Source organism: Python bivittatus, unplaced genomic scaffold (genome assembly GCF_059951505.1).
Source record: "Python bivittatus isolate LINGU-HERP-01145 unplaced genomic scaffold, Pbiv_v1 ctg000840_np1212, whole genome shotgun sequence".
Lineage (NCBI taxonomy): Eukaryota > Metazoa > Chordata > Lepidosauria > Squamata > Pythonidae > Python > Python bivittatus.
Window position 1 is genome coordinate 41528928 of NW_028277113.1, and position 24949 is coordinate 41553876.

Consider the following 24949-nt stretch of genomic DNA (forward strand, 5'->3'; position numbering starts at 1 on the left):
CCACTTACAATCATAATTAAGTATCATCCAAGTAGAATGCACGCTGACTGAAACTCATACACAGCTAATTCTAACTGTGGCATCCAAGAACGGCTCTGAAACAATTCTAGTGGATGGACACATATTAACATGTTTCCAGCAAAACCATTTGGTCTTCAACTTGTTTAAACACAATTCTGTATCTGCAGTGAATCTGCTGATGGGACTTATTTTTTACCAAAAAGCAGATGCCATATACTAATTATATTGGAACAGAGAAAGGGACTTCTCTCAAATATACCAACCCAAGTGACAAATCAAATTGGGATGAACTGTTTGTAAAAGTCCAAGACAATTTTTGAAACCTCCCTGTAAAATTAATTTATTTGATTAGTGCCACCTTTTTGTTTAAAATGAACATTTGGGGCTATGTACCCTTTAGAACATATATATACATTCAAAATTTTAAAAAACATAAAAATAAGCAAAGCTTCAATAATAAAATTATTAACCATTGAAATTATAGCAAAACAGTTCTTTATAGCTCTACATTGGCAGATTTCCTAAACAGAGTGAGGAATTAAATGCAATTATCAAGAAAGCACTTCTTATAGACTATGAGCAATGTAGGGAGAAGAACGTATCTCACATACCCAAAAGAAGGGCTGCTGTGAAGAGAGGAACCAAGACAAGGATTTCTCCTAGAGATCTTACAGTCCAGGCAAATTCATAATATGAGATGCATTCCCATTATATTAAGTTCTCTATCAAGAGTAACACTAATACTTCAAATCCCAAATGGATTATTGCAATGCATGTTATATAGAGCTACATATAAAGAAGAGTATTTGGAGGCTTCAGCTGGTGCAAAATGTGGTGACACAGGCAGTTAAGGGTGCCAATTGTTCAGCACATGCAACACCTCTGCTCCATGAGCTGCACTGGCTACCAGTATGCTTCTGGGTGCAATTCAAGGTGCTGGTGTTATCTTTAAAGCCTTTCATGGCTTGGGGCCAGTTACTTACAGGACTGTCTCTCTTCAATGGTATCTACTCATCCTGTGAGATCTGGCAGAAGAGACATGCTCCAGGTCCCATCTGCAAGAGAGTGTTAACTGTCGGGGCCCAGGAGGAGAGCCTTTTCTGCTGTGGTGCAGAAATTAGACTTGCCCCAACCCTGCTGGCCTTTCACATGGCAGTAAAAACCTGGCTTTGCCATCGAGCCCAGCGCCCTGATAGCATGGGTGAATCTGTGTCATGGCTATTTTGAGTGGTTGTGAGTCTTCTCGGCTACTATTTTTAACTTCGGTTGTTTTTTTACTGTTTTTATAATGTTCTAACTGTGAGCCGCCCAGTCATGTACACTGCGTGCACAATTATTAGGCAAGTTGTATTTTTGAGGATGAATTTCATTATTGAACAACAACAACTACAGTGCTCTTGGTCAATCCAAAATGTTAATAAACCTCAAACCTGAATATTTAAGAAAGTAAAAGTGAGGTTTTGGCTTTCTTAGGAGCATATCTATGTGTGCACAATTATTGGGCAACTATTAGTGTGCAGAATTATTATGCAACTAAATGAAAAATGAAAATTCCCCCATCTCACTCATTTATTTTCATCTGTTAAAGTGAGAATAATAAACAAACAACTCAAAAGTTACAAATAAACATTTCTGACATTTCAAACAAAAAATCAGTGACCAATATAGCCACCCTTCTTTGCAATAAGAGTCATAAGCCTTCCATTCACGGAGTCTGTCAGTTTCTTGATCTGTTGACGATCAACTTTTTGTGCAGCAGCAATCACAGCCTCCCAGACACTGTTCAGAGAGGTGTACTGTTTTCCTTCACCGTAAATCTCTCGTTTAAGAAGGGCCCACAAGTTCTCAATAGGGTTTAGGTCAGGTGAGGAAGGGGGCCATGTCATTATTCTTTCATCTTTGAGGCCTTTACTGGCTAGCCATGCAGTGGAGTACTTTGATGCATGCGATGGAGCATTGTCCTACATAAACATCATGGTCTTCTTGAAAGATGCAGACTTTTTCCTGTACCACTGCTTGAAGAAAGTGTCTTCTAAAAACTGGCAGTAGGTTTGGGAGTCGATTTTGAGTCCATCTTCAACCCGAAAAGGTCCAACTAGCTCATCTGTAATAATACCAGCTCATACCAGTACCCCACCTCCACCTTGCTGGCGTCTGAATCGAAGTGGAGCTCTGTGCCCGTTACTAATCCAGCCACGGGCCCATCCATCTGGTCTGTCAAGAGTCACTCTCATCTCATCAGCCCATAACACCTTTGAAAAATCTGTCTTCAGGTATTTCTTGGCCCAGTCTTGCCCCTTCGACTTATGTGTCATGTTCAGTGGTGGTCGAGTTTCAGCCTTCCTTACCTTGGCCATGTCTCTGAGCACTGAACACCTTGTACAGTGGAACCTCGGTTTACGAACTTAATTCATTCCGTGACTCTGGTCGCACCCCGAATTGGTCGCAACCCGAAGCAAATTTCCCCATAAGGTTCAATGTAATTACCGTTAATCCGTTCTGGCGTGGAGGACAGGGAGGCGGCTATTGCTTAGAGGGAGAGTCCCCCTCCCTACGACCACGTGTCAGGGGCGGAAAAATGGCCGCGGACCACGTGTCAGGGGCAGAAAAATGGCCGTAGACCATGTGTCAGGGGCGGAAAATGGCCGCGGACCACGTGTCGGGCAGAAAAATGGCCGCAGACCGTGTCATGGGAGGGAAAATGGCCGTGTATCCTGTTCATACCCCGAGGTGGAGTTCGCAAACCGAGGTAAATTTTTGCGGCTGGAGCTGGTCGTAACCCGAAAAGTTCGTTAACAGAGCCGTTCGTAACCCGAGGTACCACTGTACTTCTGGGCACTCCAGGTAGGTTGCAGTTCTGGAATATGACAGCACTGGAGGATAATGGGTTCCTGGTAGCTTCACGTTTGATTCTTCTCAAATCTTTGGCAGTTAATTTGCTTCTTTTTTTTTCTTAACATGTTTCTTGCGACCCTGTTGACTATTTGCAACAAAACGTTTGATGGTTCTGTGGTCACGCCCCAATATCTTAGCAATTTCAAGAGTGCTGCATCCCTCTGAAAGGCTTTTTACAATTTTTGACTTTTCAGAGTCAGCTAAATCTCTTTTTTGGCCCATTTTGCCTGAGGAAAAGAAGCTGCCTAATAATTATGCACACCTTGATATAGGGTGTTGATCTCCTTAGGCCATACCCTCCCTCATTACACAAATACACATCACCTGATATGCTTATATCCAATAAGCATTCAGGTTTATACAGCTTGGAGGTGGAAAATATGCATAAAAATGATATGGTCAAAATACTCACTGCCTAATAATTGTGCACACAGTGTATATGAGATGGGCGGCCTATAAATTTATTAAATAATAATTTATTAAATAATAAATTGTGCATGAAAGAAAACAAAATGAGTATAGATTTTTCAGTGCAAGAATTATATGACCTTTATACCTTGCACTGTTTAGCTGCATATCTGCCAAACCTGGCGCCAACTGCAACTTCCAGATCTTTTCTTTACACAGGATACACTGTGTTTTTATAGGAAGTAACCAGGGTGTGAATAACTGCTATCAAAGTTGATTGACTCAGTAGCAGACACAGCTGGCATGATACTTGTAATTATTTATTACTCAAATATATATAGCCACCCATTTTATATACCATATATACTCATGGATAAGCTGAGAACTTTAAGTGCCAAAATACACCCCCAAAATTGGGTTCAGCTTATCCATGGATGGGTTTATCCACGAGTATATAGTAGGTTTTTCCCTCAGCTTTTTTTGAAGTACCCATATATCTTGTGGATAAGCCCATTCGTGGATAAGCCAACCCTCGAATTTTTAACCAAAATACCATGAAAAATGTGGCACCCACAGATAAGCCAATTGTGAAAATTAAAACATACAAAAATATTACCTGTGGGCGGCACATTTTTCATGATATTTAGGTTAAAAATTTGAGGGTCGGCTTATCTGGGATGGGCTTATACTTGAGTATATACAGTGTATGATTCTGGGCAGCTTACAAACAGTTAAAACAAATATAAAACAGCAAAAACAGTACAATGTAAAACAAGAAAAAACAATATAAAAGCATGTAAATAAAATTCCTACCTGTAACTAAATTCCGATTGATTTGTCCTCCCAAAGTTCCAAGAAGACGTACAACTCTAGCTCTTACTGCTTCTAAAGATGGATCTTCCTCCTAAACAATAACAACAACGTAATGAGACACAAGAACAGTGTGGGAGGTTTAAAACAACCCCAAATGCGCTATTCTGGTGTAAGATCAGGGACAGAGAAACAAATTGGGAACCCCTGCCAGAAGGCTATCATAGTAATTGAGGCCTAAATAACCAAAGCATGTACCAATGCGGCAGTAGTTTCCTTTGTCAGAAACTCCTGGATCCTACAAATATTCCCAGAAGAACATCTTAAATTTGCAACAGAAATGGTTCTATAAAATTGTCTTTGGCCTTCAGATAATAAATTCTGAAACCTTTTAAGAGAATACTACCCTTTGATTTTGGTAGAATGGAATGTTTTTTGATTTTGGATATTGCAGGATCAATCCAGCTGATGCAACTTTATGTGGATGGGATTTTAGCCTATCTGGAGGTAAGGTATATTGAACTGAATGGATCCTACTAAACACATACAAGTAGTCTTTGCTTAATAACTATTCATTTAGCGACCATTTGAAGTTACGACGGCACTAAAAGCTACCTATGACCAGTCCTTGCACTTACAACTGTCACAGTGCCCCCATAGTCACATGATCACGATCTGGGTGCTTGGCAACCAGCTTGCTCTTATGACAGTTGCAGCATCCTGGGGTCACGTGATCACCATTTGCAACCTTCCCAGCTGGCTTCCAGTAAACAAAATCGACGGGGAACTGCATGATTTGCTTAACAACCACATGATTCATTTAACGACTGCAGTGATTCGCTTAACCGCTGCAAAAAAGTTGTAAAACTGGGTGCAGTCAATGATGCTTCACTTAATGATCAACCCACTTAGTGACAAATTTTCCAGTCCTTACTGTGGTCATTAAGCAAGGACTATCTGTATAAATATTTATTTATATCATTTTTATGGCTGCTTAACTCAAACAACATGATTCTGCGAGTTGTACGGAACGGGATGACATAAACAACAAATGTAAACCAAGAGAAACAACATAATACCTTAAAAACGAACTGAACTATAAAATGGTGACAAAAATATTCTATGTTATATCCAATTGCTCCACTCATCCAGACTCAAAAGCCTGGGGAAAGAACCAGGTCTAGACTGCCTTTTTAAAGGCTCCAGAGTCAAGGTTGACTGTTCATGATTGCTCTAGAAACAAATGTATTATTTATAAAAGTATTGTTAATTTGCTTAACATTGTCACTTTATAGTTTACAAACCTTTTAATTATTGTATCTTGTTTAATTATTGAAATACTTTATTCTCAACAAAAAGTAAGGATTGTCAAGCATAATAAAATATACAAATAGAACTTCAGTACTTAGAATTAGTGTAATTCATGATAAAGACAGAAATTAATGTGAAAAATTCTTGATACCTGGAGCGCTTTCTGAAGAGGAAACAGGCATTGGGGGGAAAAGGGATAAAGGACTACACTGAGCCTTGCTCTAATCTAATGGAACTGTTCTTGCATTAATAAAAACACAGTTTTTCATAATTAGTATAATTTTCAAACTAATTCAGTGCTATTGAGCGTAGACTACTGAACTCAATACTGGTCTGATTAATGTAGGGCATTTATCTTCCCACCATTATCAACTATATTTTGCACCGGTTGTCTGAATTTCAGCTTGCTGTGTAGGTTACATTTGTCTTATGATTGTAGTAAACCACACAAAGGAATTATATTACTATCAATGAAGTCTAATGTGAGGACACTGATGGATTACTGAGAAATTCTTAGATATTATATGTAAGTTCTACTCAAAACTTACGTACATAATAAATAAAACTAGCTCTTTTATTTAAATAAGAAAACCTACATATCACTTTTCTAACTTAAAAGCTGTATTTTAGAAGGGCAGGAAAACTCTTTACCAATTCGAGATTCTTTGATTTTTTCAGATGCTGGATCACTACTTTGTTCCTTCCTTTCTGGATGGCCTTGGAAAGTTTCTTCACTTCCCAAGTATTCTGAGATTCATCTATTTTAAAGAAAAAAACCCCATATAATTGAGAATTTAATATATTTTGGAAAGCAGATATGCTCTAGAACATTTTATGCAAGCAATAAAATAAGTCTTAACACAAGTTCTGTGTTTAATTTTTCAGGAAACTAGTTTAAAACCCTCTCAAAGCTCCCCAAATACACCATAGATGATCAGCTACACACACCTTCCATCAATGCTACTATAGATAGCCTCTAGCAGTCCTACAGAAGATCAGGAAGCTGAATTACAGCCCTTTACCCCTCAGAAGTTGCTCACTCCAAGATTATTCAGTACCACATGAATGATTCTAAAAAAATCTTCATCTTCCTATATTTACTACTGTAATTAAATAATATCTGATGTATATCACTTTTACCTGCTGATGCAGAAGTTTTCAAATAATCATCAAGGCAAGGCACGACGTCTTTGTAATAAGGCTGAATGGTATATCTGGGAATGTGGGATGACCAGTCCTCCAGTGCATCCAATGCCACATCAGCCATTGGAGTGTAGCTAAGACCCAGCTTAAAAGCATTCTGTAGGGTGTGCATAAACTCAAGGGTCAGAAGTTTGGAGATATAAAACATCCATATGTTCCTGAAGTTATCTCTGACTGCACAATTAAGTATTTTATTAACTACTGCTACAAATATTTAAAGTATTAAAGTTTTTAAGGGACTTCTGCTGGACTAAGGTACGGATAAAAAAATCACAGAACCAAATAGAGACAATAAAACTACAAAACCACACGTAACAGGTGTACAAATTTGTCATTCACATTTTGGCCTTTGTCATTCATTTGCTCATTGCTGTGATGAAAATACAAGGAAGGCTGCAGTCCTGCATGTGCATTATTGCACTATCAAGAAAAGATATTTTGTATAAGTGAAATACAGTGGTACCTCTACTTATGAACTTAATCCGTTCCGTGACTCTGATCGCAAGTCGAGTTGGTCACAAGTCGAAGTAAATTTTCCCATAAGGTTCAATGTAATTACCATTAATCCGTTCCAGCGTCTGCGGACCACGTGTCAGGGGCGGAAAAACGGCCGCTGACCACGCAGCAGGGCGGAAAAATGGCTGCGGACCACGTGGAACGGGCGGAAAATGGCAGCGGATCCGGTTCATAAGTCGAGGTGAGTTTGTAAATAGAGGTAAATTTTTTGGGGCTGGAGCTGGTCGTATCCCGAAAAATTCGTAAGGAGGGGCGTTCGTAAGTAGAGATACCACTGTATATGAATTTCACTTATGTGAAGATATTTGAAGATATATATGTGAAGGTATTTCGTATAAGTGAAATGAAGGAAATATTCCAACAAAATTACAAAAAAATAAAAATCCTGTGTTATTCAATCACAATATTAACCCACCTGCAAAGCAGGAACATATGCTTTAATATCAAGCATGATGATGTCACATGGCAGGGAAAGCACAAAAGTCAGACAGGATGCTAATAACTCATCTTTGTACTGCTTCATTTTTGCAGTTACCTGAGGTAAGAAGAAATTTTAATGTAAACAGCATAGATATTATCTGAACAAACAAATAAATAAATAATAGTCACAAATAATTCACTGTTCTTCAAAAAATAGGAACAATATTCTTTTCAGATAATCTAACTAACTAACTTTTAACTAAAATCAACAGGTCAGGCTTTTAAAGTAAGAAAAATGATAAATGAAAAGGCAATGAAGTTAGAATTCTTTGCCTTTTTTTATCTCTCTAAATGCTACTAGCGCACTTCAAAGCATGATCACAGAAATAACCTCTTTTCCAAACTTGGAAAATAATGCAAAACAGGAACTCTTCTCTGGATCTTCAGGACATTTTTTTTTACTCTTTGGATTGACACCCTGGCAAAAGAAAAAAATACAATTAACTGTACAGATTTTGTTAATCTTATGTTTTATGTTTTAAAAGAACCTTTTGGATAATGTAAAAAATATTAGGCAATTCTATGTACCAAACAAAAGTTCTGTGTAGGTTTCAAAGATTACTGCAATGTCCTTTATATGGCATTTCCTTTGAAGACTGTTTGGAAGTTGGAATTGGTTTGGAATATAGTTAAATGTTTTTAGCAATTTTGCTCATTTTTAAATGAATTATACTGGCCTCTAATTTATTTCTGTGTACAATTCCAATGTTGATGTTAACTTATAAAGCCCTAAGAAAGCTTACAGCAAGCATATCAAAAGGACCATTTGCTTACATATACAATGATACTTTCAAATCCCTGAAAAACATATGAGGAGGTAAGACTGATGAAGACTGAATGAGGCCTCAGTGAAAGGCAAGGTCTTCTCAACTTTGGCATATGTTCTATAATAGAGTTCTTCTCAACCTCAGCATGCTTACAATTTAAATTAAATTAAATTTTAATTTTTTAAAGTTTAAGCATAAAATTTTTGAGGTTGAGAAATATTGCTGTAAGGCATCTCTACCACAAGGCACGCACACAATGGCTACCTCAAGGGCTTTCACGTTAATTTTTAATTAATACTGCCACTGACTCAAAGAACTGTAATATGACACATTGACATGCATAGCTTCTTTTGTGCTGCTTTACCTATTTATTTATTTAACAGGATTTATAGATAGCTCAAATCACAGCCAATTCTGAGCAGTGTACAATTGCCCTTGGTAATTTGGATGATGACTAAACAAAATACAATCAACAAATCAGAGCCAGAAAATCACAATATGAGACCCTGGGAATAGTTGCAATCTAGCCCCCAATTAAAACCATTTCCAATACAGCCCCTCCTCATTTAGCAACTACTTTGGTGAGTGGCCATTTGCAAATATGACAGTAATAAATGGTAATAAAAAATCCATTTTCTGACCAATGTATTTACAACCAAATTTCAGATGCCTGACAACAAAGCCTTCAGTGTGAAACTGATTAAGGTTTGGTCAGTTTCAGGCAGCAGCTCAGTTCTAATTAACTAATTACTGAGCTTGTTAACTTGGGCTAGCACTTTTTAGGGAAGTGCTGCCCTATGTAGAAAAGCAGCTCAGGAAATGATAGCTTGTTTAAGCAATCTCTCTGCCCTGCAAGGGGGCAAAAAAAGGACAAAAACGGGCCAGGCACAGAATACCATCCAAAAGAACTATCTGAATGAGAGGGCAGCAACCAGTGATCTCTGCAGCGTCTCTCTCTCACGCTCTCTCTCCCTCTGTTATGTGTTCACTTAGCAACCATTTTGCTTAACAACCAAGTCACTGGAATGGAATGTAGTCGCCAAACAAGGAGAGGGTGTAATGCTGTGTTTTAATTTTATTGCTTTTGGATGTAACGAACTCCTTCAGAAAATGAAGATAGCAGAATATAATTTTAAATAACATTTTATTGGAATACTGTAGAAATCCAAATGATATTTCTCATCTGATATAAAACTCTATAAAAACCTTAATCTATGTTAAGAAATTATACATCAACCATGAGAATCACACCTAACCTCCCTCAGCCCTGAACCATGGCCGACTCCTCTGTCTCAAATGTTCATGATAATTCACTTCAAACTTAGAATTTGTGACTAATGTCAAATCCTGATTAGGAGCAAAACAACAGCCATAGTTAGGGCTGGTAGAGAAATAATACAAACCATATATATAATCAGTGGGAGAAGGGAGAAGAACTTGGGGTAGAAGAAGAGCTCAATCCCACTTTTCTCTTATAAAAATGAAATAACTGCAATTATATCTAAAACATGAAGGCATGCACAGACCAACACAACTTTAGTGATCCTTTGGACAAATTAAAAAAAAAAAATCCTGCAATGGCTCTCTCACCGCAAAATATTTAGTCTTCTTTGCAATTTTCATGGCAATAGACAGCAGCTTGTAAAATCCACTAATTAAAGGTAAATGTGTTGCCTGTATAATCAGCTCATAACCAAATGAATAAATCCATGGTTCAAAGTATTTAATATGCTTCTCTGAAAGGATCTCTCTGCAAAAGTACAGAAACAGCAACAAAAACGATTACATTGGAAAGTGGGGACATGACCAATGAACAGTTAAAACAGTTCTCAGTAAACCCCCACCTAGAATGCCCCATTCCACCGCAGAATCAAATGCAACTATTTCAACTACTTTAAAAAATCCTTAATAAGTAAATGTTACATTTTTGAAGCTTTGCCAGGATCTGGCTTCTAGAAAGAATAGTAAAACCACAGTACGTTAAATAATGCATCTCACACATATTCTGTTTCTTTAGTCTTATTATACCTGCAAAACTCCACTAAGTTAATGAAGGCTGTATAGTCTTTAGGCTTAGATGGCTGAAGGTTTGCAGCTGGATCAGAGGTAGGAATTGTCAGATGAATATCACCTTCACTTCCATCCTGAGAAAAGAGTATCAGAAGCAGTTTTGGAAGTGATTTACAAGTTTGCCAAAGGTCTATTATAAAATTCTTGCAAACTTCTCAAATAAGAATAAAAATCCAATAATGCATACAATGATATAGAAAAAAAGAGTAATTCTGTATTAATATTTATTTTTTAAAAGTAAGTTCTACCTTCTCTTCATTAATGTTCTGTTTCTGAACTGTAAGATCCAGCTTATCAATTACTTTTATGATAGATTTTATGAGTTCATCATATAACAGACGATTTAGAGACTGTAGTGGTGAATTTTCAATTAGAAAGGCTTCATCTGCCAAGGTGATGTCCTTAATTAGAGAAGGAAAAAAAGAAAGAAAACTCCTGAACTGCACACTATATTAAATTTGCAAATTTATCAGCAAATACAAAGATTAAATAAGTGATATATATATAGAAATCCCAAACATAGCAGTCCTCTAGCTCCTTTGGTCAAATATATTTATGGCACTGTATTCCAATATTTGTTTACAATGTGGCGGATTTAACAAGACAGCTGCATATATAAAAGCACTGCAGAGGCCATCTGTGTTCATGCCCAGCTAGTTTGGTCTAACACCTGTATGAGACCTCAGAAGCACAAACACTGAACAGGACATGAGGAAAAAGAAGAGTTTTAACAATTATGATCTCTGAAAAGGAGGAGGGACTGAAAGAAAATGTGAGCCAGGAGACAAAACTATTTATAGTTTTCTCTAGGAGAAACTATCATGACTCATAACAACGTATTAATTAATATTCTTAGCCTTGGTAATGTTTTTCTTTACCTTCATCGTATCACAGCTAAGTAAGCTTCTAAAGAGATTCAAGTAATCCTTGTATGAAGGCACCTTCCATTTCCCAGCCCTTACTTCTCCAAATGAATTTGGTTCTTCTGAGTTGGAAATATTCTTCTCCGAAAAATCCTGAAAGACACCACAATATTGAAGTAACTAAATAAAGTGATGTAGTCATCAATCATTAATCTTAGACTCCTGCGACACAGATAGGCAGGAACATTTTGCCAAGATATATTGAAATATTCTATGAAATGCCCTCACCTCAGAAACATATACCTGGTACAGTATAAAGTTCTTCAAATTAACTAAGAAAAGCTCAACGGTTCTCAATATATCTGCTGGTATTCCTATCTACGTTTCTTGCCACAGAAATCAAGATGTTTGAGTTAACATATAAGTAAATGAAGATTATAAACTGAAAACAAGTAGTCCCAGAGTTACAACCATTAGTTCAGTGACTGAAGTTATGGTGGCGCTGAACGAACAGTACTTTCGTCTGGTCCCCAAAGTTATGGCTGCTGCAACGTCCCCGTGGTCACATGATCAAAATTAAGAGAGCTTGGTAGCCTGCCCCGCACTTATGACTGCAGGGATGCTTCAACTCCCCCCACCTGCCTATCTCCACCTCTGCCCTTTTGGCCAGCAGCAATGGTGCTGGGGCTGAAGTAGAGGCCCAGGGTCTTCAGCAATTGCAGCCCAGCCACCACTGTCCCCGGGCCTCTAGTTCAGCCCCACTGCTGCTGCCACTGAGAACTGCCAGCTTAAGCCCCGTGCCATGGCCAGACACCCCAATGCCAAAGCACAAAACCTCAGCTGCTGCCGCTACCCTGTACTCCACTGGCCCTGCCACCCTTCCAGCCTTGCTGCCCTGCGTTCCGCTTGCTCTGCTGCCCCCAGCTGATCTTTGCTGTTGCTCTGCTGTCTTGAGCTCGTTGGCCTTGCCACCCTGTGCTTGCTGGCCTGCTGCCCCCAACTGACCTTTGCCGTCTCCCTCCTGCTGCTGACAAGGCATGCCCGGTTTGGGCCTATGCAGGGCAGCTGCTGGCCACACTGGGCCTTCTTTCCAAGGCCGCTCACCGTTCTTGCAGTGCTTTTGGAAGGCCTTCTGAAGCAATGTGAGAATGGTCAGCGACCTCAGGAAGAAGGCCTGGTGTGGCCAGCAGCTGCCCTGCATAGGGCCAGACCTGGCACGCTTCATCATCAAGAGCGTGGGAAGTTCAAGAAGATGAGGCTGGCACCTCCCTAAGGAATTCACAGTGTCGTGGCTGGCTGGCTTGGGAACTAAGGTTCAGTCTGGGGAGATTTTCTGTCTGGAGGTTGTAGCTAATAAACACAGTAGAACTGTATTTGCATTGTCTCTTGGAGTTCTTTGGGCTGAACCTGACAGGCCCCCATTTACAACTACAATGTGTTTCAACTCCACCCACCCATCTCCCCCCATCTCCACCCTTTTGGCTGCCCTGCAATCTGTTGCCTACCCCTGCTGTCCCTTGCTACCCGCAACTGACCTTGTGCTGTCTTTTTCCTCTTGCTGCTCGCCCAGGATCTAGGCACTGGGCAAGGGTGTGACCCTGGGACGTATGTGGCAAATGCATAAGGGCAGCAGGGCCTCACCTGCCAAAAGGAAATTGCTGGGTCTGGCAGGGGAGGAGGCAGCAGGATGGAGCACGTAGAAGAGATAGTGGGATAGAGCGGGTCGAGGCAGCAGCGGGATGGAGCCAGTGGAGGAGCCAGGGTAGTGGTGCAGGTAGTGGCTCCCTGGGCAAAGGTTGCAGACATGGGGGGAGAGATAGGCAGGTGGGGGAAGTTGAATTACATGCTGTCATAAATGTGGGCTGATTGCCAAGTACCCAAATTTTGATTGCATGACTGTAGGGGCGCTGTAATGGCTGTAGCTTTGAGGACTGGACATAACTACCATTCATTCAGTGTCACCATAACTTCAAATGGTCACTGAATGAATGGTTGTTAAGTGAGGACTACCTGTAGCAGGCAAGCTCTTTGTCAAGCCATGTTCAAAATCTTCTGGTAAGGGAGAAAAAAACTTGCAATTCATAAAACAGGGCCCCTAAATTACAAATAAATGCTAGAGTGCTGATACTTTTTGAATTCTGTAAATACACATTTAAATTCCACAAAACCCCAGTGAACTTACCCTTGAAAAGACCAGTGGTTTTGAACAGATTCTGATTAAACCCTGATGCACTGAAAATGAAGATAGTTTAATGTTTTAATTTAGTATTTCAACAAGCTAGCCTCAATTAAACACTGCTAATGCTCTAATGCAACAAAAAATTCTATCTTCCCACTACAGAAAGGAGCCAGCAGCTGTTTCAATGATCAATCTGCTGTATTTCTCTGAGGCCTAAATATGCACCCATTTCATGAGACACTTTTGCAACTTGGCAAAATCCAACATACAGAGTACACGTAAAACTGAAACAAGGAACAGCACAGAAATCTAGATGGGATAAAAGGAGTGTATTTACTCCAAGTTACCTATGTTTTTAGACTGAGGATATCACAACTTTGCACTAGCCACTGAGCTCAAAGAAAAATGAAAAACTTCTCAAAACTCTCTTTCTCCTTTTCACATTGCCAATGATGAACCGAGACCAGGAGTGGGTGTCTTAAAATTGTCCAGTTGTTAATTGAACTAAGATTCACAGCACCCTTTATCATGCTGAACTGGCCATTATCATTGTTTTTATATAAGTTCTAAGCCCCTTTGGATGGCAACTCATGGAATGTGCATAAATCCTCCTGTATCTACTTTACTTGCCAGACTATCAACTTCATTCGTTGTTCCCTTCCCACTAATCAACTGCTAATTCCTAACTATATCAATCACCCTATTTGCAGATAACGAAAAGCCTGCCCCTTTCTTACTGCCCAGATCATAAGGAAATAAAAGGTTAAAAAGGTGGTTGCTGACCTTGAGTCTTACTGGTAATAAATCTTTGTCCTCCTCCCATCCAGAGCCTAGCCTAAGTAAAACTAAACTAGGATGGAAAGAGGGAGAACCCTTATCTGCTAGCTCTTAACAAAGGAAAATTCCTGAGACAAAAGAAAACTGTAACAATAGCATTAGAAACTGGAATTGGTACATAACTCTAAGCCAAGATTTTAAAATCACAGTTTGCTGAGCAAGCCATAGTGTCCTAGTTCACATATAATTCCAAGTTTGCTCAATGGGTACAAGAGGCCTTTGTGTTACAGGAACAAGGAAGAGAAAAATAAGTGAAAACTAATATTTAGGCCATTATGGTCATGGAGGAATAAATTTTTTAAAAATTTCAAATTCAGTGAAGTAATGTCTTCCAAAAAGGTGGAGAGCATGATGTGAGTTGGGGAAAGCTGTTCCAGAGGTTATAATCCAAGCTGAAGGCTTGCACTACAAGATGCAAAACTTGAGGAAATTAAATGTAATAGCATATCTCAATTGCTGCAAAAGTTAAATAGCAATTATCAGGAAATTCCTAAGCTTACTATCCCACTATTTCCTTAAATTTATAATATTATCAAACCTAAACTCATGCTGAAGTAAAAGGAGCTATACACATTTCTACACAATTGAATACTTACCGACAGTGCTCATAAAACTCCACAGTACAGGGCCTTTTGCTGCCAAAGCTAAAAATACTTTTACAATAGATTTACAACATGCAGTTTGCATCTTGGCACTATATTGTGGGAAACTATCTATTTGAACTACTATAAGACGTTCAAGAACTGGAGTGTATACCTCAGGAATCTAGAAGAAGAAGAATAGGATATTAGAAGATAGCAACTGCATGTTCTCTAAAATTATTTTTCAAGTGAAAAACCTTTTTTGTTGTCTTTTTCAACCAGAAAATTTTTTTTTATAACAGTACCTTCATCAACAGAGGTTCATATATTTCCTGATCTGAAAATACAAACAGCCTCACAAATTAGGTTTAAACCGCTTACTTACAGTGTCCAAGTGGAATATAACACTTGCAATGGATTGAAGAAAGCTTGGTAGCTGATACACATGGTCATCAATTGTTTCTGCCTCAGTAAGATACATTTGCTTACAGCGCTGAAGGAGTTCAACATACATGAAGTCAACATCCTTTGGATTGATAACTTTACAAGGCTTTAAGTGGAGAAAAATACAAATATTAAGATTATATAGGTTAAGTTAGGAATATGCAAAATTCATTAATTAGAGAGCGCACAACTCTGGATTGTTTCACTTCTCTTACGGACCATGTGAAATTCCTTCAGAAACTACTAACTTACTCATCAATGGAGATGGTCCAGAAGAAGTTTCACATGGTCTGACTTCTTTGAAATGTTCTGTCACAAATCAACAAATTTTGCATATCTCTAGTTAAAATATTCAGTAGAAATAATATGATAAATAGAAAATCCAGGGAGTCACACAAAGAAATCTCTAACACAACTTGCTCAAAACATCTGCCTATCAAATACGGAATTCTTCTCTGGCATTCTGATATTGCGTTAAATATTTAGTAATATTTATGTGCAAATTTCAAAATTATTTACATAAAGGAACTGTATTGGGATGTAACAGGATACCCAAAGAATACCACTTTTTCTGTCAACCTTCTGCATAATCAAAATGTTTAATATAACCTTGGATCTATAATATTGGCTTGGATCCAAAAATAGCTGCATGAATAGAATGAATGCCCAAACATGGGAGTACAGGAATCAAGAGCATCCTGAACTATTTGAAAAGGCTTTCTAGATAAGTCTCCTGAAGCCAGTTAAAAAACTACAGGTCGGAACAGAAGGCACCTATGTGTCTTCTACCCAAATTAAAATCTTTATAAAACGCCTTCATGACTATCCATTTTTTAGCTCTAACTATCAAGGAACAAGTTCAAAATTCATTCAGTAATCTTAATTATTTTGTGCACAAAGGGAACTAAATTTAAAGAAAAGAGGGAAATTTCTTAATTAAAAAATACCTCCCTGATTGCAATGTTCCTAAACTCTGTATTCAAGTCAAGTGGAATTTTACTTTTAGCACAGCATAGGAATTAACAAGATTTCTACAAAAAATGATCTGCCAAATACACAAAATAAGACTTTATTCCCCTTTCTAGCACTGCATTCCTTCAAAATACCTTTATATCATGAAGAAAACTACATACCGCTGCAAATAGTCCATAACCACGAATAGCAATGGACAGTTCTTTGTTGCTAGCATCCATATTTCTGATGATAGCATAAAACTGTTCCATAAAGAAGTGTAGCTTGCTCTTATGCACTTCAACATTTTTGGCAACCATTGATGAAACCTAAACATTATACATAAAACTAGCAATTTTATCATTTGAATATTCAAATATTTTGAACAGTCTTACATTTATATTTCTACCATCAAAATTGCTATTTAATTGTTTCCCAGAATTATGTAATAAAATGTTAATACTTTTGAAGGAACAAGAAACTGTGGTCTGAAAGTAACATAATAAAACTTTTAAAAGAAGCCTACAATCCTACCGGCCATCAAATCAGATATCCTCTAAGACAGTGTTTCCCAACCTTGACTACTTTAATTCTGGAAGTTGAAGTCCATACAGCTTAAAGTAGTCAAGGTTGAGAAACACTGCTCTAAGAAGTGAGAGAGAAATCTGCCTTCAAAAGGCAGAATAAACTCTGGATGACTTCCCCATGCCCTCATGGAAACCTCTGAGACCCTTGCACCTCTGAAATCAATCTGACATTGACGAACACAAAAGGAAGGAAAGTTTCTTTTCAACAAGATGGGCGGTGACAAATTTGATATATACAAAAAGATAAAATATGGCTACCTTCGGCAGATTTTGGAAAATTTTGAATTCATTGGATCTAAAGCCCTTCCCACCTTCTAAAATGTATGCCAGGCTAGAGGCAGCATGCATAATTCATTTCTTACTAGTTACAACCAAACTTACATGTAGACTGTTCCACTATAGTATTTACATTCTAGGAATTCAACCATGTCTTGAGTTAACAGCTGTATTTATTGTACCTGTTTAAGAAATGAATCCAGTGCAGAATGACCAGCTTTCTTGAGTTCTGCATTTTGGTGGCCACACCAGTCGGACATTGTTCGAAACAGTAAGTCATAATTGTCTAAAAGACAAGTGCTGAACTGAACAGCATGCTTACTGAATAAATGCAGACCAGCTGTAAAGCAAACATTTTAATTTAAATTGAAAGTTTTGTTTCAGTTATATCCTAAATGATTTTATAATATATTTTAACAGTTTTGAATGATTGTAGTAGTAATGTTTATAGAATAACTTCTTTCGACAAAATTGTCAATTGCTATCTATTTTGTTATTTTTAAATCTTTCTTTGCAGAAAAAAACCCCAGATATCTGCTATGTCTTTTCTAAATGGAAGGTATACGTCAGCCTACCCTAAACTTTGATTATACTGGATAACAATGTGAGCTAAAATTCAAAGTATCTAAAGAATACAAGCTCAATGTGTTATCACAGAAGTGAGTTCTGTCATCACAGAACTATTTCATAAGAAATAAGAAGTTCTTACCAAGAGGCACTGCGTATCTTTTTAAATCAATCTGGAATTTCAAAAGATTCAGAATAAGAATAGCTTGTCAGATCTGCTTAACATATCAGAGAATCTTCTTTTAAGAAGGAATTAGAAGAGACACCATATATACCTGTGGACTTATTGCCTTAACTGCAAAATCAAAGATCTCTTTTGAAGTTTGGGGATCTGTAGATAAAAAAACAAATCATATACATACAGTAATAACATAGTTGTGTGAATTTAAACCTTTCCTCGCATGCAGTAAAAGTCAGATATCAACAATACTTGAGTCCAACATATTACTTTGATTAAATTCAACAAGGACTTCCTAACAAATCAAACCAAACTGATCCATCATCTGTTTACTTAGCATACAGGTAGCCCTCCGTTAACAACAGTAATTGGGACCGGAATTTCCGTTGCTAAGTGATATGGTCATAAAGTGTGACATGTGACTGCATCGCTTAGTGACAACAATCCTGGCAGTCGCTGTTGCTAACCAAATCACACTGATCATTAGGTGAGGACCCACCCTGATCCAAGCGATTCCTGGCTTGGTCCCTCTCAGCCCCAAGCCTCGTTGCCACCCTGCCAGCTTTGGTACCCTGCACCCTGCTCTGCTGGCCTTGTTGCCACCCTGCACTCCACTGGCCCTGCCAGCCCTGCGCTCGCTGGCCTGCCACCCCCAGCTGATCTTTGCTGTCTCTCTCCCACTGCTGATGAGGTATGTCTGGCCTGGCCCCCTGCGAGGCAGCTGCTGGCTGTGCCAAGTCTTTACCCGCCTATCTCCGCCCCACCTCTGCCCTTTTGGTCACCCTGCACAGTGGCACTCCTCGCCTGAGGTGGCAGCTCTGGCGGCACTGGGGCTGAAGTAGAAGCCTGGGGCTTTCAGCAGTCTCAGCCGGCTGCTGCTACCACCGGACATGTCAGGATCTACGCAAACCAGAACCTTCAATTGTTTTTATTTTGCTTTTATTGCTAACCATACTTTTGCTTTTATTGCTAACCATAGATCAATAGTGAAATACTGGGAATGTTATTCTAACCGTTTGCTTGACCTGCCATAAAAGGGGGGAAGAGGAGGCCAGGTGCCGTTATCTCTATCTTGAAACAGACATCCAAGGCCAGGAGGCCAGGATGATTGGTCTGAACTTCTTCCTTTTGCTGAAGTGGCTTATAACAACACAGTGCATCAAAGCCTTTTCCAGAATTACCACTTAAAAACCTTCCTGAACTCTCAGCGGACCAATGGATAAATAACATTACAAGTCTGTGGCCACTAATTGTGAAATCTCTAGAAAAAGCAAAAAGCCAGCATAAAAAATTCGCTGATAGAAAACGCACTGCAACCCCCCCCTTGGAAGGTAGGCGACCTAGTCTGGCTTTCTACAAAAAATTTAAAATCTTCGCAACCATCTAAAAAACTTGCTCCAAAATATGTGGGCCCTTTCCCAATTGAGAAGGTTATAAATCCTGTGGCATTTAAATTATCGTTACCAAAACATTATAGAAACATTCATCCTGTCTTCCATGCGAATTTACTAAAATCATTCAAGCAATCTGAGACTTGGCATCCAGAAACAACTCCACCAACACCCATCATGATTGAGGGACAAAGTCATTTCGAAGTAAAAGACATTTTGGACTCTAGAAAATACAAAGGCAAACTCCAGTACTTGATTCAATGGAAACATTTCCCTAAAACCCATCACGAATGGGTGGACAGTATTAATGTTAAAGCCCCTAAACTACTTGCTCGCTTTCACTCAAAATACGCTGACAAACCTAAGTAACCATATTAATGATCATTGTAATATCTCTATCTTCTTTTCCAGATTTTCTTCCGAATGTAGGAACATTCGTTCCGTTGGAGGGCGGCATGTCAGGATCTACGCAAACCAGAACCTTCAATTGTTTTTATTTTGCTTTTATTGCTAACCATACTTTTGCTTTTATTGCTAACCATAGATCAATAGTGAAATACTGGGAATGTTATTCTAACCGTTTGCTTGACCTGCCATAAAAGGGGGGAAGAGGAGGCCAGGTGCTGTTATCTCTATCCTGAAACAGACATCCAAGGCCAGGAGGTGAGAGAACCGGGGCAAGGCGCGAAGAGCTGCAAGCGGGAATAGAAACCTAGAAGGGGGGGAACTTGGGCTTAAAAGGACAAGGCTTTGCTATGTAGAATTAGACTCAACAAACTATGATGCTGTATGCTTCTCCTGAATAAAGAAATCTCTGATGGAACTTTTGGTCTCCAGAGGATTTACTGAACTTTGGGATTGAGTGTGCAGACTCTGACAGGACCTCTACTTCAGCCCCAGCACTGCTGTCACTGTCACCGCCTCTGAGGAGTGCTGCCTCAAGCCCTACTGCAGCCAGGCACCCCAGCACTACCTGTCTGACTACTGCACTCCTACTGCTGACGATGTGCACCCGGCCTTGGCTTATGCAAGGCAGCTGCTGGCTGCACCAGGCCTTCTTCCTGAGGCCACGTGCGCTTCTCTCCAAATTGCATGATGCTTCGGAAGGCTTCTGAGGGCTTCTGAAAGCTCATGAGGCCATGCCCACCCCTCTCCAAATCACACACTGCCTTCTCGTGAACTTGCCAAGTGCCCGAATTTTGATCACGTGACCACGGGGACGGTGCAACGGCCGTAACTTCGGGGACTGGGCACAAGTACCATTCGTTTAGCACCGCTGTAACTTTGAATGGTTGTTGAATGAATGGTTGCTAACCGAGGACTACCTGTTTTATATTAACATCAGAATCCTAGAGTGGCTAGTAAGAAGTTACAATAGGTTCAACAGGGCTAATTAATACTTGAGAGGTATAGGATGGTAGTTTAAGAGAAGGAGAACCAGTGCAGCCACATTCTACTTTGAAAAACTACTACAGAATTAATGTTGTGAGAAAGCACAGGAAATCTCCAAGTAGATGCATAATAAAGCCTATAAAATTATCACAATGAACTATACAGAACTGCAAGTTTTAATTTAGAACATAATTTGTTCTACTCTACTCTTGCACATCCCAATTTTACAAAACCTTCAAAGAAATCCAAACATTATTAAATGTACCTTAACCTATTTTAAGATCCTGAGATAACTATTTGGAGAGGGAACTGATATGCAGACATTTTTTAAGAATGTAAAAATAATTTTAGAGAAAAGGATAAAAGCCAGGTATACATCTACATTACAACAGATTAAACAAGGTGAATTAAGGTTAAAATATTCCAGTGAAATAAATTACCAAGATCAAGGAAGTTACAAAATCTCCTTTGATGATTTCTAAATATTTGTAGGTTCCTTTTATATATTAATAAATCTAGGAAAGTATCCGTAAGTTTGTTTTATATGTTAGCGTATTCTTTCCAAAACAAAATTTGGATCACTCAGATAACATATCAATGCTTCTCAAACTGGTAAATCGTTTTCAGTATTGAATAAAGCAAGAAAGTAATACATAGAAAGTTTCCATAGTTTATAAGCTGTCAGTAAGGCTTTTCAGTCTTAAGTAGAGGTGTGCAAAATGTTCAACATGGAAATTTTTTTACCACAAATTTGGCTGTTCCAACTTTACTGAAACAAATTACTGATATTGTATGATCTTGAAACAAATTATTCCAACAGTAAAATCAGACTGAAATAGGATGACTTGGGGCATGAACTTTTCAGCCTTGAAAGGGTTTCTGTGCCTCCACCCTTAAGAGATTTAGCCATTTTTATGAGTGGAAACTCTATACAGTTTGAGGAAAAAATGATATTTTGTTATTGGGTTATTTTAATAAAATAAAGATTATACCTTCATCCATGGATTTGGTAAAGTTATGCATAAGAGCAGTCAGTCCTTTCAGACACCCTCCTACAATAGGGAACTTAGGTTGTCTTGTTGCAGAGGTCATCTGAAAATGAGAAAATAACTAATTACATTAACACAATAGCAGAGAAGATCTAAAGTAACAATAGTAATAAAAGGCAACATTTTATCAATGTATTTATGCTCAGATTATGAAATAAATCTGGTATTTCTGATGTATTACAGGTTACAAAGAATCATTTCATCACTATTGTTTAAAATAGGATGATTAATCCAGAAAGTATTGACACATCAATTACCAGTAAATCACACAGGGTTGTGACAGCACTAACCAAGTTCTTATCAGCTGCCTTTAAAGGAATCTACTTACTAATAAATCTTGGCAAATTGGCACCATTATAAATATTAAATAACCTATTATGAATTAATAACCATTGGCAAAAGAAAGGCTTGGAAAATCTGCCCTTGTTAGAAGCAAGCTATTTTCTATTGCAATAAGGGAAACATTCATCACTCTGATATACTGCATACATAGATCAGTTGTTTTATTTCATATTTGTGAAAGTAAGAGTTTAGAACACATACAAGTTTTAATTATATGTGTAAGAACAATGCTATATAAGCAACAGAAAAATATAAATAAACATAGGTTACAAGTAAAGATAGGGTGAACTTCACTGGATTCCTAGGAGCTACATATCAATTCGAACACATTTTAAAAAATATTTAGCTTCCTAATCACCTATGTATATTTTAAAAGCAGCTATACCAATTATTTTCCTCTTCACTATATGGAAAAATGTAATCCAAAGCAATATATAGATTTCTGAATCATTATTTTAAAAAATACTAAATGTGTTTACAAAAACATAGCAAGTCTCTCACTAATTCAATTTGCATTAACTATAACTTACTTCTGCCAATTCCTATTTATTCACACACTGCAATTTAGAAAAGAAAATGTACATATTCAAAAGTAAAACACTGTGATGACCTCACTGAATAAGCTTCCAGAAATACTGAATAATTGGATCAGTCTGGAAACCTGCAGACTACTACATATATACCAAAAGTATTCACAGAAAAACATCTACTTTATTAAATTTGGTACATATTTGGTAAATTTGGTACATATATACCAAAAGCACTCACAGAAAAACATCTACTTTATTAAATTTGGTACAATGAAGTGGAATAGCCCATTAAAGCTTATAAAGGTAGTCCTCGCTTAACAGCATAGTAGGGACCAGAAAATTCATCGTTAGACAAGGCATCACATGACCACACCTGATTTTACAACATTTTTTGCAGTAGTTGTTAAACGAATCACCGCAGTTCCCCATTGATTTTGCTTGCCAGAAGCTGGCTGGGAAGTTCACTTATGGTGATCACATGACCCCCAGGATGCTACAACTGTTGTGAGAGCTGGTTTCCAAGTGCCTGAATAGCAATCACGTGACTACAGGGGCATTGAAATGGTTGTAAGTGTGAGGACCAGTCGTAAATAGCTTTTAGTCCTGTCTTAACTTTGAACAGTTGCTAAATGAATGGTTGTTAAGCGAGGACTACCTATATTATAATACAAATATTAATATTTTAGGTATTAAGAGTCTTCATTATCAACACTTTTATTTAAGAAATCAATCTCAGCCTTCCATATCAAATGCAAAAGGCTATTCTTTACCTGTATTTTTAATTCTCCCAGATAAGCACGGAATAGTTTTTCAGCATTGTCAAGCATTTCACTAGGTTGGACTTCTCCCAAGACTCCCAAGAGCTCATAAATCCTTTCCAACACTTAAAAAAAAAAAGGTCACGTTTAGCATCTCAACCACCTGAATATATTTTATTTGATGTCAACTACCCCAAACTTTCAAGCATAGAAGGATTTAATTCAAAGCCACCTAAAGATTTCCAAGTTCTTATGGGAGTTCACATACATTCTCCTGATGGGTACCAATCTCACTGTATCTATGCCCAGTTGCTCATAAAACACCTCTCAATTAGTTATAAGACCTTTAAAACTGGGTTAAAAAAACAAAACCTAGAAGTGCACACCTGCAATTACTTCTCAGAAAAGTCCAAGTAGCCGCCTGGTTTTGAAATACGTAATTTCAGCAAACGTATATATTGGAGGCCTATCCAAATCCCACCCCACAGCTTTCTGAATTGATCTTGGTTGCTAGGCAAATCACAAATAAACCTGATAAAAGGAAAGAGTTTGCCATGAGACAGTACCTATTGCTCAGGCTTTCAGCAATTACTTTCTAATGACTCAAGGAAGAAAGAGACCAAATGAAAGGGCTACTTCTTCCCTGATCAAGCCAGAAACCAACAGAATATTCTTCTTCATCCCACTGCATTTTTTCTTGGGAAGGAAAAGTTGCAACCTATTATCACGCAATGTTCTTCAGGATGGTCTCAATTTTGCAGCACTTAGGGAACAAATCTTGATGTCTGGAATGTTTTTTTTTAATACCGTTAAGTTATGCACAAATTTGAAGAACCAGCAATTAATCAGGATTAAATTTGTATGAAATCAATGGAACATAAATTACCCTCATCCCTTGCTCTCAACACTACTTACACCTAAGTCCTATAGATGAGTGTGTTTCTACTGGGACTTATCAGAGGCTTAATAGAAACTTTTGTCATGATATACCTCAATCTGTTTATAGTTTTGGACACTGCTGTAATAATTTAGGATACTTGCTAAATAATTTTTATTCTTAGTTACTGACAGGCACGTTAGATATTACCTGTATCAGGCACTTTGCTTTTTATAGCAATTTCTCCATAAAATTTGTTAAAGATTTCTCCAACTTTTATGTCTTCCATTGCATGCGACGCTTGTACATTTTGAAGCAGCTATAAAGATATTCAACATGCCAAGTGTTAGAACAGTAAATAATTTAAAGTACAGCAAAGTATAAAATAATGCCATCAATTTTACCTTGATCAGTAGCTCTAGAGCTGGAATTCCACATTTTGCTGATCTGTCTTTTGTATAAACAATAACACACATCCGCTATTTTTTTAAAAAACAAAAATATAATAATGATACACTGCAACCAAAGTCCTATAGCTTACATATGAGATTAGTGAGGCAATTGTTCATTATTTTACGTTATAAAAAAATATTAAACTGACCAAATAAATCAATGCAAATTTGTTTACCGACATAACAATAATCTTGAAGATTAGAATATTTCACT

General features: G+C 38.0%; 1 protein-coding gene across 2 annotated transcripts in view; it reads right to left on the bottom strand.

The window, feature by feature from the left end:
- Positions 1-24949, bottom strand: part of PRKDC (protein kinase, DNA-activated, catalytic subunit) — a 123408-nt gene that overhangs the window by 95394 nt on the left and 3065 nt on the right. For both annotated transcript variants that reach the window (XM_088130628.1, XM_088130629.1), the window contains exons 4-23: positions 24688-24762; positions 24494-24602; positions 23419-23531; positions 21720-21819; positions 18042-18097; positions 17909-17939; positions 17382-17539; positions 16519-16665; positions 15327-15491; positions 14957-15125; positions 13527-13576; positions 11360-11497; positions 10730-10882; positions 10440-10555; positions 10002-10161; positions 7976-8062; positions 7580-7699; positions 6586-6745; positions 6097-6203; positions 4138-4228 (exon numbers count right to left, since the gene is read on the bottom strand). In XM_088130628.1, the coding sequence (XP_087986754.1) occupies positions 4138-4228; positions 6097-6203; positions 6586-6745; positions 7580-7699; positions 7976-8062; positions 10002-10161; positions 10440-10555; positions 10730-10882; positions 11360-11497; positions 13527-13576; positions 14957-15125; positions 15327-15491; positions 16519-16665; positions 17382-17539; positions 17909-17939; positions 18042-18097; positions 21720-21819; positions 23419-23531; positions 24494-24602; positions 24688-24762 (2305 nt within the window). The remainder of the gene's footprint in view (positions 1-4137; positions 4229-6096; positions 6204-6585; positions 6746-7579; positions 7700-7975; positions 8063-10001; positions 10162-10439; positions 10556-10729; positions 10883-11359; positions 11498-13526; positions 13577-14956; positions 15126-15326; positions 15492-16518; positions 16666-17381; positions 17540-17908; positions 17940-18041; positions 18098-21719; positions 21820-23418; positions 23532-24493; positions 24603-24687; positions 24763-24949) is intronic.